This window comes from Mandrillus leucophaeus, unplaced genomic scaffold (genome assembly GCF_000951045.1).
Source record: "Mandrillus leucophaeus isolate KB7577 unplaced genomic scaffold, Mleu.le_1.0 Scaffold359, whole genome shotgun sequence".
Lineage (NCBI taxonomy): Eukaryota > Metazoa > Chordata > Mammalia > Primates > Cercopithecidae > Mandrillus > Mandrillus leucophaeus.
Genome location: NW_012103798.1, coordinates 120,273 through 133,825, shown reverse-complemented (window position 1 = coordinate 133,825; position 13,553 = coordinate 120,273). Strand labels below are relative to the sequence as shown.

At 39.7% G+C, this 13,553-nt stretch overlaps 1 protein-coding gene across 2 annotated transcripts in view; it reads right to left on the bottom strand.

Moving 5' to 3' along the window:
* RTN1 (reticulon 1) overlaps positions 1-13,553 on the bottom strand; it is a 156,712-nt gene that overhangs the window by 31,444 nt on the left and 111,715 nt on the right. Inside the window, exon 1 of one of the 2 annotated variants that reach the window (XM_011989573.1) lies at positions 3,984-4,348. The exons of the other annotated variant lie outside the window; for it this stretch is intronic. Coding sequence (XP_011844963.1) covers positions 3,984-4,044 — 61 coding nt within the window. The 5' untranslated portion in view covers positions 4,045-4,348. Of the gene's footprint in view, positions 1-3,983; positions 4,349-13,553 lie in introns of those variants that run through there. 2 annotated transcript variants of the gene reach the window in all.

The window sequence follows — 13,553 nt, the reverse complement described above, 5'->3', positions numbered from 1 at the left end:
TATCAGGTGAATTTGTTCAGTACAGTGAGGTCTGGGGAGAAAAAATGATCTTTAGAGAACAAACAGAATCCTGTGAATGCATGGTTCTTACCAAATTTTGTTCCCCTAGTATAACATCATTTGGATTTGGGTAGTATAGTAGAAGTGTTAAAAGTATAGGCTTCACGATCAGAATGTACTGTGTTCAGAACCCAGTTACATCCTGGGGCAAACTGCTGCCCCTCTCGTTCTTAAATCCCTTAGTTACCTCCTTTATAACATGAGAGTAACAAAAAAAGTCTCATGGAGGCTTAATTAAAGCAAGTATGTAACAAGAACTTAGGATAGCAACTGGCACATAGCTAATATTTACAGAGAATTTAGAATGATGAATTGATGATGGTGGTGATGACAGTGACAACCATGGTATAAATTGGTCAAGATCACAGCCTTGCTGCTAAATTTTGCTGTATTTGTAAAGATTAGAATGTCTGTGAAAATATCTCAGATGAGGTAGATGAGAGTTCATTTTCTCTGATTTAGCTTTAGTAAGATACGCAGTGAGTGCTGAGATGGGAGGAGTTATGGATTTGAAGCCAAGACAATCACCTTTTACTACACAATTTGCTACCAAAAAGCCTTGGGCAAGTCAGTTAACTTCAGAGCCTCATCATGTCCAAGAGTAAACTGAAAAGCTCAAATGAGAAGACATGTGCAAAATGAAGACTTGTAAATGTGAAGGGGTTATTAAGCCCATAGAATCACCATTACATAGATAATTTAAACCTTTAGAAAAATCATTGAGGAAAAAGCCATCAACCTCAGAGGCAGAAGGTGGAGCAGTGGGAAGTGAGGGTCTCTGGAGACAGCGCAGGCTTGCAGCCAGCCTCTGGCATTACTATCTGTGTGCCCTTACCAAAGCCTCAGGCATCCCTTCCAAATGAGGACAATAATAAAACTTACATGGCACAGGTTTTGTGGGGACTAAATGCAGTAATTCAAACAAACCACTCAGTAAAAGAGTCCTGTAAATAGTAGGATGGTACTGATCTGTAAGATTATTATCTATACAGGTGTTTTATTAGGTTGTCATTTAATTCTCATTTTGTTTTCACTGAGTAGAATGTGCTTTGATTATTAACCAATACTTGGTGGTAGTATAACTTTTTAAAATTGGAAGCAGAATTGGTGTGATTTGGTATATATAAGGAGGACTTTAGCCTCCCTTACTTTAAACATTCTTTTCTGTAGCTGAAATTATATATGTTGATAAGGTTCCTCTTGCATGTGCACTACAGTGTTTATAGAACACTATAATTAGTTTCAGTGGAGTCTTCATGAAATATTCAATCTGCGGCAATTTCTCCATGTAGTATTTAATAATACGAAGAAAACCGAAAGCTTGCTTACTTCCTTTCCAAGTAAAACTTGTCCCTCCTAATCCTTCTGGAGGACATCATCAACAATGCTGCACTGACTGTTTTCCACTGCATTCACAGCTGCTTCTAGATCACACGCTTTTTTTTTTTTTTTTTTTTGGTATCCTGGACCTCTGCTGGTCTATGGGTTTGGCTCACTAAGAATTATTACACACCAGGCCAGGCATGGTGACTCAAGCCTGTAATCCCAACACTTTGGGAGGCTGAGGCAGGAGGATTGCCTGAGGCCAGGAGTTTGATACCAGCCTGGGCAACATAGCAAGACAACGTCTCTACAAAATAATAATAATATTCCAGTGACTTCAACCGTGGTTGCATATTAAACTTACCTAAGGAGCTTTTTAAAAAATACGGATACTCAGCTCAATTGAATCAGAATCGCAAGGGGTGGGGCCCAGGCATCCTTTGTGGTTTTTAAAGCTTCCCAGGTGATTCTAACAGGCAGACAGGGTTAAGAAAACTGTTTTTGATAATAAGGGAACTAAAGGGAAGAGGATACACTAAAAATGCTACACAACACCACCACCACCGCCACCAACACCTCAATGTAGATTCTGTTAAGGTTAAAAGTTCTCACAGTGAGGAGAAAAAAAAGGAATAATTCACTCCTTACAATTTCTCTTTTGTGCTCATAAGTCCTCCCATCCAGTTACTTATTAGTCAATTTTCAAGATAATGGATTTGTTCCATCTGACAAAAAGAAATCAGTGGTACTGAAGACTACCACAGGTCGCTGAGTATAACAGATTCTCAATGATCTTCAATTAATCTTCACAAGTAGCCCTATCTCAGAAATGAAAAATTATTTCGTCTTCAATGGCGAAACTATGACATTTTGTGTTAATTTCTAATGATAAAAGTCCATGTGATTTTTTAAACCTCGGAGACATAAACTGAGGCAACCAAGTCAAAAAGCATAAGATTGTGATGAAATAGATTAAGATATTTAATTCAGAAGATTTTGTGAATATCTTATACAAACAGAACAGAAAACCTGCTGTCTTTGAATATCTACTTTTGTTAAAAATACTAGAAACTCATAATCTTAGTCTAAAAACCAGTGTTTATGTCCAACTAAATTTGATATTACATCAAGCTATAATTGTTTGTCAGGTGTGTATATCAAATAAACTGGATGGGTCTAAACACAGAACAAGAATAAAATGTTACAAAATATTTTCACAGCTGCCTTCTATATTGAACATATGCTCTTCCATGTAATTGTCATCATTCTTCAAAACATTGAGCCTCAATTGCCATACATTTCTTATTTACTGGCTTTTAAATTTATCAGCTCCATCGATTTACTTTTGACAACTGTATTTCCAGCACTCATATAATTTGAAGTAGACGATTGGATTTTATGTCATTGCCACCCAATCCAACAAACAAGAGGCAAGGTAAGTAGGCTTTTAATTCTGAGATTTATGTTTACTTTTTCTTAAAATATATACCGAAGCAAAACCCCACAGAAGCATTAAAGAGGAAAGGACGCCCTATCCTTCCTGTGATATAAAATTACAAGGGGAAGACGCCAGGTTTTTACAGAATCAGCTGCTGCTCCAGAGTATTCTTGGTCTCCTGTGGGATGCTGCAAAACCCTGCAGGTTAAATTAAACGCGCCTTCTTCAGAACCATCTTTGTTAAATATGAAAAGACACACTACCTCCGACAAACACCCAAGTTCCTACACACAATTCATTCTTGCAAATTATCTTTCTCCTCATACTCTGTAACTGAGCAAGGTGAATTTTAATGTAACAAAGGAGAGATGGATGTGTGAAGTGTGAGGCTGAATAAAAATGGCTGAAAAGCAATCCAAACGAGGCTGGAGGGTAGCCACACCCAGTGCTAATACGGACTATTCCAAAATAAATCTGTTATACCAAGGGCCATGGCACTGTTTCGTTCTTTCCCTCCATTTATTTCACAGATACCTATTATTAATAAATAGTAGTCACAGGTTACTCCAATGACAGAAAAAAAACCCAAATATTTCAAAGTGAACCATCCTAATATGTGGCTACGCCATCATATTTTCAGGATTTCGAGAGCTAGTCTGCATCTCTACTCCCTTTGTGTGATCACAAATAATAACCCTGAAATGGGTGTGTCCCTCTTAAAAGGATGCACTTCAGCCCTCTCAGTTAATGGTTCTGCCAGGAGATTTCAACCTTAGGGCAGAAATAAATTCACTGGGATGCATGAAACAATAAGAAAGCACTTTAACTCCGGCGATGAGGAAACATTAAACAAGTACTGAATGATCCACAGATCCCAAAAGAACTCCCAGAGGAGGCGACTGATGCATTATTTAAAATACCAGCATTACAATAAGAAAACAAAGGGGTGGGGGTGGGGTTAAAGAAAAAAGAAAAGAAAAAAACAACAACCAAGCACCATCCATTTTGATTCTTGAAATAACAGGTTTACTATCCCCCAACAGAAAGCTCCGGGGTATAAAGCATGCACCGGTCCCACAGGTGAAATGATGCACAATGGATGAGTCCGGGTCCCGGGTTTCCCATGCGCCTCAGGCATGCACTACTGAAATAAAGAGAATACCCTGACTTTTCCAGTTGCTCCACACACAGTCCATCTTGGTGGAATCGGCAGTGGCCTGCATCGTGCGGGCTTTGGGGGCTCGCCGTGTCTCTCCTTGCGGGCGCCGAGTGTGCACTCACTGGTGCCCGACTGCTGCGGCTGGGCTCGCCGTGGCCGCGCGGATGCGGAGAGATTGAGGCTGCACCAGGAGGCGCGCGGCGAGGGGCGGGAGCGTCGCTGCCGCCGCAGTCTGCGCGGCCGGCAGCGAATCAGCGCTGCGCGGCTCCGGAGCCGCCTGCGCGCATGGGGATGCGGGCGCCGCTCGACGCGACAGCGTTGGCTGGGCTGCCCAAGGGTGCTACCCTGGAGACGGGTAAAGCGGTTCTGGCCGGGAAGGCGCTGACGCGGACAGGGGGTGGGAGGTTTGGGAGGAGGGGAAAAAAGGCTGAGGGTGGGGGTGAAAGGAGGGGGACTTGGGCTGTTCCTGGGAGTTCTTGACTCCCAGAATATGCGAGGTGCATATTCTAGAAATTTCTGAGAAACCCAAGAAACCTGCTGGACAAGACCAAGTCAACGGCATCATAAATGTCAGGCTTGCAGCATAATGTTCCCCAATTGTCGCCACCGTTTACCTTTCACTTCTCCCTTACCTAACTCTTAAGAATCTGGACTCAATGAATTTTAATTGCCTAGAATCTTACGAAGAATTGCCAGATTCTCTCCTTCTTTTGGAATACTCCACAGATATCCAAAACCTTTGTTGGCAAGAAACAATCATTGGAGGGAAATCCTACTGCTCTGTCCCAGAGGGCTTGTGTATTTCTTGGGTTACCCCTCTCTGTTTGTGGGTTGAGGGAATCCATGTCAGAATGCGGTGCCTGTAGACCCCAGACCAAAGCCCTTGGACTCTGGGACGTGGAGTCATTGGTTAATGCAGTGACAATCCAAGGGTATCAGTTGTGGGGATGTTCAGACAGAACTCAAGGAAGCAAAGGGCATTGTCTCAACAGTGTCATCTTTAGGATTGACCACTGGGGGGCAATGGAGGTGGGTGATGTGTATTTGGGAGATAAGGCTTTGGTTTCCAAGCCCAGGTAGTCAAGGATGTCAGGAGTCCCCAGTTAAAATGCAAATGTCTAAGGAAGGAACAGAACAATGGGTGGTGACCTACTTTTTAAATCTTACCATAAACTACTTTATCGGAACATTCATCAAGACCCTGAGAGAATGGATGGGATAAATGTATTTTGATGAAGAAAAGATAGAAATAGGACAGAGAAAGGACTGGAATGTGGGCATTGTCTGGAAATGAAGGTAGTGTTGGAAGAGGTGCCTAGAGGAGGCAAGACACTGCATGAGGACAGAGGATGCCTTGGAAATCACGGGAGCATACAGAAGGAAGAGTTCCGAGGGAGCAGGAACAAACTTGCCACTTCATCTTGTTGTGGCACGGCCTTATCCATTACCGGGTCTTTTTCATAGAGAAGTGGAGCCTTCCCGATACCTCTACAGTTCCCAGAGGTGTTCTTTCCCAGATCAAAATCTACATTTGCATACCCCACACCAGCAAGGGCCTAAGGACAGTAATCTCAAGGTTATGCTTGTAGACATGATTTATCATCTTTCATTTTAATGAAGCATATACACTTTAAAATACGATCTTTGGGATCGTGTGTATTCTTTTCAGGATACAAGCCTGTGGAGAAACCGAATGAAGCTTAACGGGTGTCAGAGCTCCCACAGGGTTGATGGGAAGGAACAACAATGACCACATTATTACAAAGCACTTTTCACAATGACCTACTCTAAGGATATTTTCGTGATTTATTTTTTTTTTTCTATTTATATTCCCTACCTTTCCTCCCTCCTCCCAATTGTTTTCATTGCCACGTCATTTTTGGGAATTCTGTCAAATACTGAAAAGACTGGTATATATGATGACAGCCTGATCAGCACCGAATTCTCACTGCATGATATGGGGACAAGACTGAGAAGAAAGGAGAGGGTAGGGTAGGGGTTGCCTGGTGAGCTCTTGCTGCCCTGGCTGCTTTTCAGTTGGAGGGAGATCTTTAGAGCTGTGGCCACTAGGAGGCACTGCCAGTCCAATGATAGCCCCAGTTATCCGCCCTAAGTCCAGAAGGTGCCAGCAGGTACCTTTAGTGATGAGTATTGTGTCCACTACATTACGGGAAACAGTGTGTACTGCCAATCTGACAGTCTGTATAGTGTGTATGGCGAATACACAATGTTCCCAATAAGGAACAGGGAGAAGCAAACTCTCTTTAAAGTGGAGGATACATTAGGTCAGACTTCCTGGGCCAGGCATTTTACATTGACCATAAAGTTGACCTTGGGGCCAGGCGCAGTGGTTCACTCCTGTAATCCTAGCATTTTGGGAGGCCGAGGTGAGATTGCTTGAGCCCAGGAGCTCAAGACCAGCCCGGACAACATGGTGAAACCCCATCTCTAAAAAAAAAAAAAAAAAAGATTATCCAGGCATGGTGGCATGCACCTGTAATCATAGCTACTCGGGAGGCTGAAGTGGGAGGATCACCTGAACCCAGGGAGGTCGAGGCTACAGTGAGTTGTGATCGCACCACTGCACTCCAGCCTGGGTGACACAGTGAGACCCTGTCCTTGGAATGTCAGCTTAGCTGAAAGACCACATTATTTTCATTTACGCTAAGTGTGGAGAGAGATGTTGGATGGCACACAAAAAAACCCACTCTAACAGTTTGATAGTTGAAGGTTGAGGAAGTAAGATGGCTATTTCACAGACAGATTCACAGTAGTGAAGTAAGAATTGGCAGGCTTTAGGTTAATGTGTAAGTGGTAAGAGAAACATAAATGAACTTATTCATGGAAAACTAGGAATCACCTGTATTGTAAAAGTTAGCTACATGGCCTTCAGCAAGTCATTTGTCATCTCTGGACCTCTCAAAATTACAATACAAATAACTGGAAGCTTTAGGTGTTTGTCATTATGAAAAAATAAGAATTTATTTCCCATAATCATTGTAAGTGGGTGCTTTCTTTGCACAACTGTTCACACAGTATTAATTGAAAGCTCTTGCCAAGATCAAAATGATAAAATGGGTAGAAAAGATATGTAAATTTTCCTTCAGTGGTGAAAGAAAACAGAAAGCAAAATAAAGCTTGCTAAAAGCAGGCAGGAACTGCCACTATCTTTAAACCAGTAGAGAACAGACGGGCTTTATCTGCAGCCAGCTTAGAACTTGGTTAAGGTGCTTGCCAGGAGAGGAAGTGATTTCTTTATTTTTCAGGATGAAATCATGCATTAGGCAGTCTGTTCTCAGGAAAAGCAAAATAGTCAAGTTTTGTAATCTTATCCCAGGTCAAGATGAACATTGAAGGCTAGCATTCCCAGAGGGGTTTTACTGTGTCTGTCTGCTCTGGCACTAGAATTTTACTGATGGTAAAGAGTGGCATCTGCATCGATACATTTATTCAACAAATATTTATTGAGTACGTGCTGTGTACTGGACACTGTTCTAGGCATAAAGCAAAGTTCCTACTTTATATGCTGGTGTGTATGTGTGGGCAAATAATAACCAAAAAGGTAAATATGTAATATTTATTTATGGACAAGTATATGGGAAGAATAAAGGACATAAAAGAGGACAGAGTGGAGGTGAGGTGGAAATTTGCTATTTTGTAAGGAGGGTCAGCAAAGGCCTGGAGCAGACACCTAAAGGAGCAAGAGATGCCATTAAGATATATGGGAGAAGAACATTCACAGATGCACTGCGTTTTCATGACAGAATGTAATAACTGGTAAACTATATAAGCATCTTCTTTTTTTTCTTGTGCTGAGAAATATAGCAATTGGAATAAAAGGCACAGAACCAAAAATATACTTCATTATGATCAAAGAACACTGAGAACTCTATGCCATATGGAATAAGGAAATTTTAAAAGGCAACCAGTTTGGTACATAACCCGCTGTAGCAGAATAACGCATGAATATGGAGATTCAAACAATAGATTAGCACATATTATTTGCCAGGTGCTTCTTCATGTGGTATATATTTAGTTGTTACAAGATCCCTATGAGTTAGTGTTTACCCTCGTTTCGTGATTCATTTATTCATTTGATCTACAAATATTTACAGAGCCCATACTAAGGACCTGTCTCCATAAATACAAAGGGAGCTGCCCACTGGGAACTTGAGTCTAGAGGGGAAAAATTTTACACATAAATAGATAAGTGCAATCAACTAACAGACCTATGAGCAGGAAAGAGTGGGTACGCAAAACAGAGAGTGGCTAGGGAGAAGAACAGGTTTCAGGAAAGGCTTTAGAGGGTAGGTAAAGTTGAAAGCTGAGTTATGAACAAGAAATAGCATCATCAGTTTGAGTCATGGGGATTTCCTGTCAGACAGAAATGGAATTAATGGGAAACTTAATTACAGAAATGTGCAGGGTCCAGATCATGCCAGGCCTGAGTAGTAATACTGGCAGTAAATGAGGGAGACACTGAAGGGTTTTGAGAAGTGGACTAACATGGGAACTTGAATAATTTATCCAAATTTGCAGTTTTCCAGAATTGATAAGTTCTAGGGTTATGACAGTCAGTCAGCCCTTAGCAAGACAAATAATAAATCAATACCCTAACCCACATTATAGTGAACATGTAAGGCATCAAAGACAAGGAGAAAATCTTAAAAGCAAGCATAAATCAAAGGCAGATTACCTCAGAGAAACTGTTAGACCAACAGCAGTCTTTAATAGAACCAGAATATAATAGTTTGAGAAAATAACATCTTCAAAGTAGCAAAGGAATGTAATCATCATCTTGAATTCTATACCCAGCAAGACTAACAGACCTTTTCAAATATGTAATCAATGAGAGAATTTACTAATTGCAGACCCTGAAGAAAAATCTACCAAAGGTGACACTTTAGGAAGAAGAAAATTGAACCTTAGAAATGAGTTGCATGAAAAAAATGCTGGACATAAAAATTGTTAATGGCTAGCTTGAGGATTTATAAAAGAAAGGTAAAACTAAAACAGGAGACAAAAACAGAACATAAGGTGGAAAAGAGTGGGAAGAGTAAAAGCATTCTACAGTCCTTTCATTGTTTAGGAGGAAAATAGAAATACCAACTGTAGACTTTGGCAACTTAGATTTGTGTATTAAGTATTTGTCACCTGAAAAGAAAATAATTAGAACATATAACTTCTAAATAAATAAATTGCATAAACTAGAAAATTAACAAATTCAATCAAACAATAGAAATTAGGAAAGGGGAAAATAAGAAGAAAATACAAAGAACTGGTAAATGGAAAGCACAAAATGAAGTGTCATAAGTCCTCACTTAACATCGTTGATAGGTTCTTGGAAACTGCAACTTTAAGGAAAAAGACATATAACAGAACGATTTTTTTTCTCACCAGTGTTAACAGTGAACCTACCTTGCATGAAATGACATTATTGAAGAACCTGCTATACATCTTTTCACTTCAAGTTATAGTTTTCAAGAACCTATGACATTGAGGACTTATATTATTGGAAATACATCTAAATATATCTAACTTCTACCAGCTGGAAAGATGGAAACTGTCAGATTGGATGAAAAAAATCTAGCCATAGGATGCCTACAAAAGAAAATCTGAGTACATAGTTGAAATAGGAAAGTTTAAAGTGGAAATGCAAAATGCTATACCAGGTGATGTGGTTTGGATATTTTTCCCCTCCAAATCTCATGTTAAAATGTGATTCCCAAAGTTGGAAGTGGGGCCTAGTGGGAGGTGATTGGATCATGGAGGTGGATCCCTCATGAATGGTTTAGCACCATCCCCTTGGTGATAAGTGAGTTTTCACTCAGTTCATATGAGGTGCAGTTGTTTAAAAGTGTGGGACCACCCCTCTTGCCCTCTGCTCCCTTGCTCCACTCTTGCCATGTGATGTGCCTGCTCCCACTTCACCTTCTGCCATGATTGTAAGCTTCCTGAGGCCCTCACCAGACACTGAGCAGATATTGGTGCCATACTTGTACAGCCTGCAGATCCATGAGCCAATGAAACCTTTTTTCTTTATAAATTACCCAGTCTCAGGTATTTCTTTTTAGTAACAAAAGAACAGCCTAACACACTAGGTTAATACAGTATTATATAGTGACCTTGCTAAATTTACTTATTAACTCTGTTTGAAGGTTCTTTAAAAATTTCTATGCACATACGGGCATACCTTAGAGATACTGTGGGTTCTGTTTGAGACCGCTACAATGAAGTGAATATTGCAGTAAAGTGAGTCACATGATTTTGGGGGTTTCCAAGTGCACATAAAGGTTATGTTTACACTATACTGTAGTCTATTAATTGTGCAATAGCATTATGATTACAAAAAATTCACATGTCTTGATTTAAAAATATTTTATTGATAAAACTGCTAATAATCTTCTGAGCCTTCAGTAATTCATAATAATCTTTTTGCTGGTGGAGGGTCTTGCCTCGATGTTGGTGGCTGCTGACCAGGGTCATGGCTATTGAAGGTTGGAGTGGTTTTAGCAATTTTTGAAAGTAAGACAGCAGTTGAAGTTTGCCACATTGATTGACTCTTCCTTTCATTAAAGATTTTTCTGCAGCACACAATGTTGTTTGAGAGCACTTTACCCACAGTAAAAGTTCTTTTAAAATTGGAGTCAATCCTCTCAAACTCTGCCACTGCTCTCTCAACTAAGTTTGTAGTATTCTAAATCTTTTGTTGTCATTTCAACAGTGTTCACAGCATCTTCACCTGGGGTAAATTCCATCTCAAGAAACCACTTTCTTTGGTCACCCATAAGAAGCAACTCCTCATCCATTCAAGTTTGATCCTGATATTGCACCAATTCAGTCATATCTTTGGGCTCTACTTCTAATTCTGGTTCTTTTGTTATTTTCACATCTGCAGTTACTTCCTCCACTGAAGTCTTGGACCTCTCAAAGTCATCCATAAAGATTGCAATCAACATTTTCTAAACACTTGTTATGGAGGATGACCTCCTCCCATGAATCACGAATGTTCTTAATGACATTTAGAATGGTGAATCCTTTCCAGAGCATTTAATATGGCAGCTATAGACTTACAAAATGTTTTGTTTTGTTTTGTTTTGTTTTTCCCGAGATGGAGTTTCACTCTTGTCACCTAGGCTGGAGTGCAGTAGCGCGATCTCAGCTCACTGCAACCTCCCCCTCCTGGGTTCAAGTGATTCTCCTGCCTCAGCCTCCCAAGTAGCTGGGACTACAAGCACCTGCCACTATGCCCGGCTAATTTTGTTATTTTTAGTAGAGACGGAGTTTCACCATGTTGGCCAGGCTGGCCTCAAACTCCTGACTTCAGGTGATCCACCCCCTTCAGCTTCCCAAAATGCTGGGATTACAGGCCTTAGCCACTGTGCCCAGCCACAAAATGTATTTTTAAATATGACTTGAAGGTCAAAATTACTGTGTGATCCATGGGCTGCAGAATGGATGTTGTGTTAGCAGGCAAGAAAACATTTATTTCCTTGCACATTTCTATTAAAGCTCTTAGGGGACCAGGTTCATGGTCAATGAGCAGTCATATTTTGAAAGGAATATATATATTTTTTCCTGAATAGTAGTTCTCAACAGTTAGCTTAAAATATTCAGTAAACTATGCTGTAAGCAGATGTTCTGTTATCCAGGCTTTGTTGTTAAATTTATTGAGCATAGGCAGAGTAGATTTTGCATAATTCTTAAGGGCCCTAGGATGTTCTGAATAGTAAATTAGCATTGTCTTCAACTTAAAGTCACCAGCTGCAATGTAGTCCACCTTCATCAATGATCTTTGGAATAACTTGCTGCAGCTTCTCCATTAGCACTTGCTGCTTCACCTGGCATTTTTTTATGTCATGGAGAGGGCTTCTTTCCTTAACTGTCATGTACCAACCTCTGCTGCTTCCAGCTTTACTCCTGCAGCTTCCTCACCTCTCTCAGCCTTCGTAAAATTAAAAGAGTGAGGGCCTTGGTCTGGATTAGGCTCTGGCTTAACGGAACGTTAGGGTGGGTTTGGTTTTCTAACCAGACTACGGAAACTTTCTCCATATCAGCAATGAGGCTGTTTTGCTTTCTTATCAATCATGTGTTCACTGAAATAGCACTTTTCATTTCCTTCAAGAATCCTGCCTTTGCATTTACAACTTGGATAACTGTTTGGCCTTGCTTTTGGCCTATCTTAGCTTTCAACATGCTTTGTTTACTAAGATTAATCATTTCTAGCTTTTGATTTAAAGTGAGCGATGTATGACTCTTCCTTTCACTTGAACACTTAGAAGCCACTGTGGGGTTATTCACTGGTCTAACTGAAATACTGTAGTGTCTCAGGGAATAAAGAGACCTGAGGAGAGGGAGAAAGACTAGAGAATGGCCAGTTGGTTGAGCAGTCAGACACACACAACATTTATTGATTAAGTTAGCCGTCTTCTATAGGTGCGGTTTGTGGCACCCCAAAATAATTACAACAGTAACATCCAGATCACTGATCGCAGATCACCGTAACAGTTGTCATAACCAGAAAAAAGTGTAAAATAGTGTGAAAATCACCAAAATGTTACAGAGACATGAAGTAACCAGATGCTGTTGAAAAGATGATGCTAATAGACTTGCTCAATGCAGGGTTGCCGCAAACCTTCAATTTGTTTAAAAAAAAAAAAAAAAAAAGCAGTATCTGCAAAGTACAATAAAATGAGGTATGCTTGTAATCATATCTTCTCTGAATAAAAATGGGTTTATTTTTTTCCCTTCCAATCTTTGTACTTTTATCTCTTTTACCTTGTCTTACTGCACTGGCTATGACCTCCAGTATAATGAGGAGGAGAAGTGATAACAGATTATTCTTTGTCTTACTCTTGAAGTAAGGGAAGGGAAAACTGTGCTCAAAATTTTTACTATCAAGTATGATGTTGGCTGTGAGTTTTTAGCTCTCCTTTATCAGATTAATAAAGTGTCCTTTGTTTTCCAGTTTTCTGAGAGTTTTTATTATGACAGGTATTGAATTCTATCAAATACTTTTTCTAAAGCTCTTGAGATGACCACATGGATTTTTTTTCTTTATTTTCTTAATATAAAAATTACATGCATCAAATTTTGAATGTTAAACCTTGCATTTCTAGAATAACCTCACATGGCTCCTATGTGACATCCTTTTAATACATCAGTATTCAATTTGGATTCAATGTGCTAATATTTTGTGTAGAATTTTTGTATCCATATTGAAGACATACCATCCTCCAATTTTCTTTTCTTGCAATATGCTTGTACATCTTGTGATAGCTTAGATTTTTGTATTAGGTTTACACTGGCCTCACAAAGCAGGTTAGAAAATGTTACTCCATCCTGTATTTTCTGAAAGTTTATGTAGATGGTATTATTTCATATTGGAATATTTGGAAGAATTCACCACCGAGCCCATCGGGGCTGGGACTTTTCTTTGTAAAATAGTTTGTAATTATAGATTTCTTTAATAGATATTAAGATTATTCTAACTTTTAATTTCTTCTTATGTCAGTTTTGGTTTTTATTTCCAAATGAATTTGTCCAGTTTATTTATTTATTTATTTATTTATT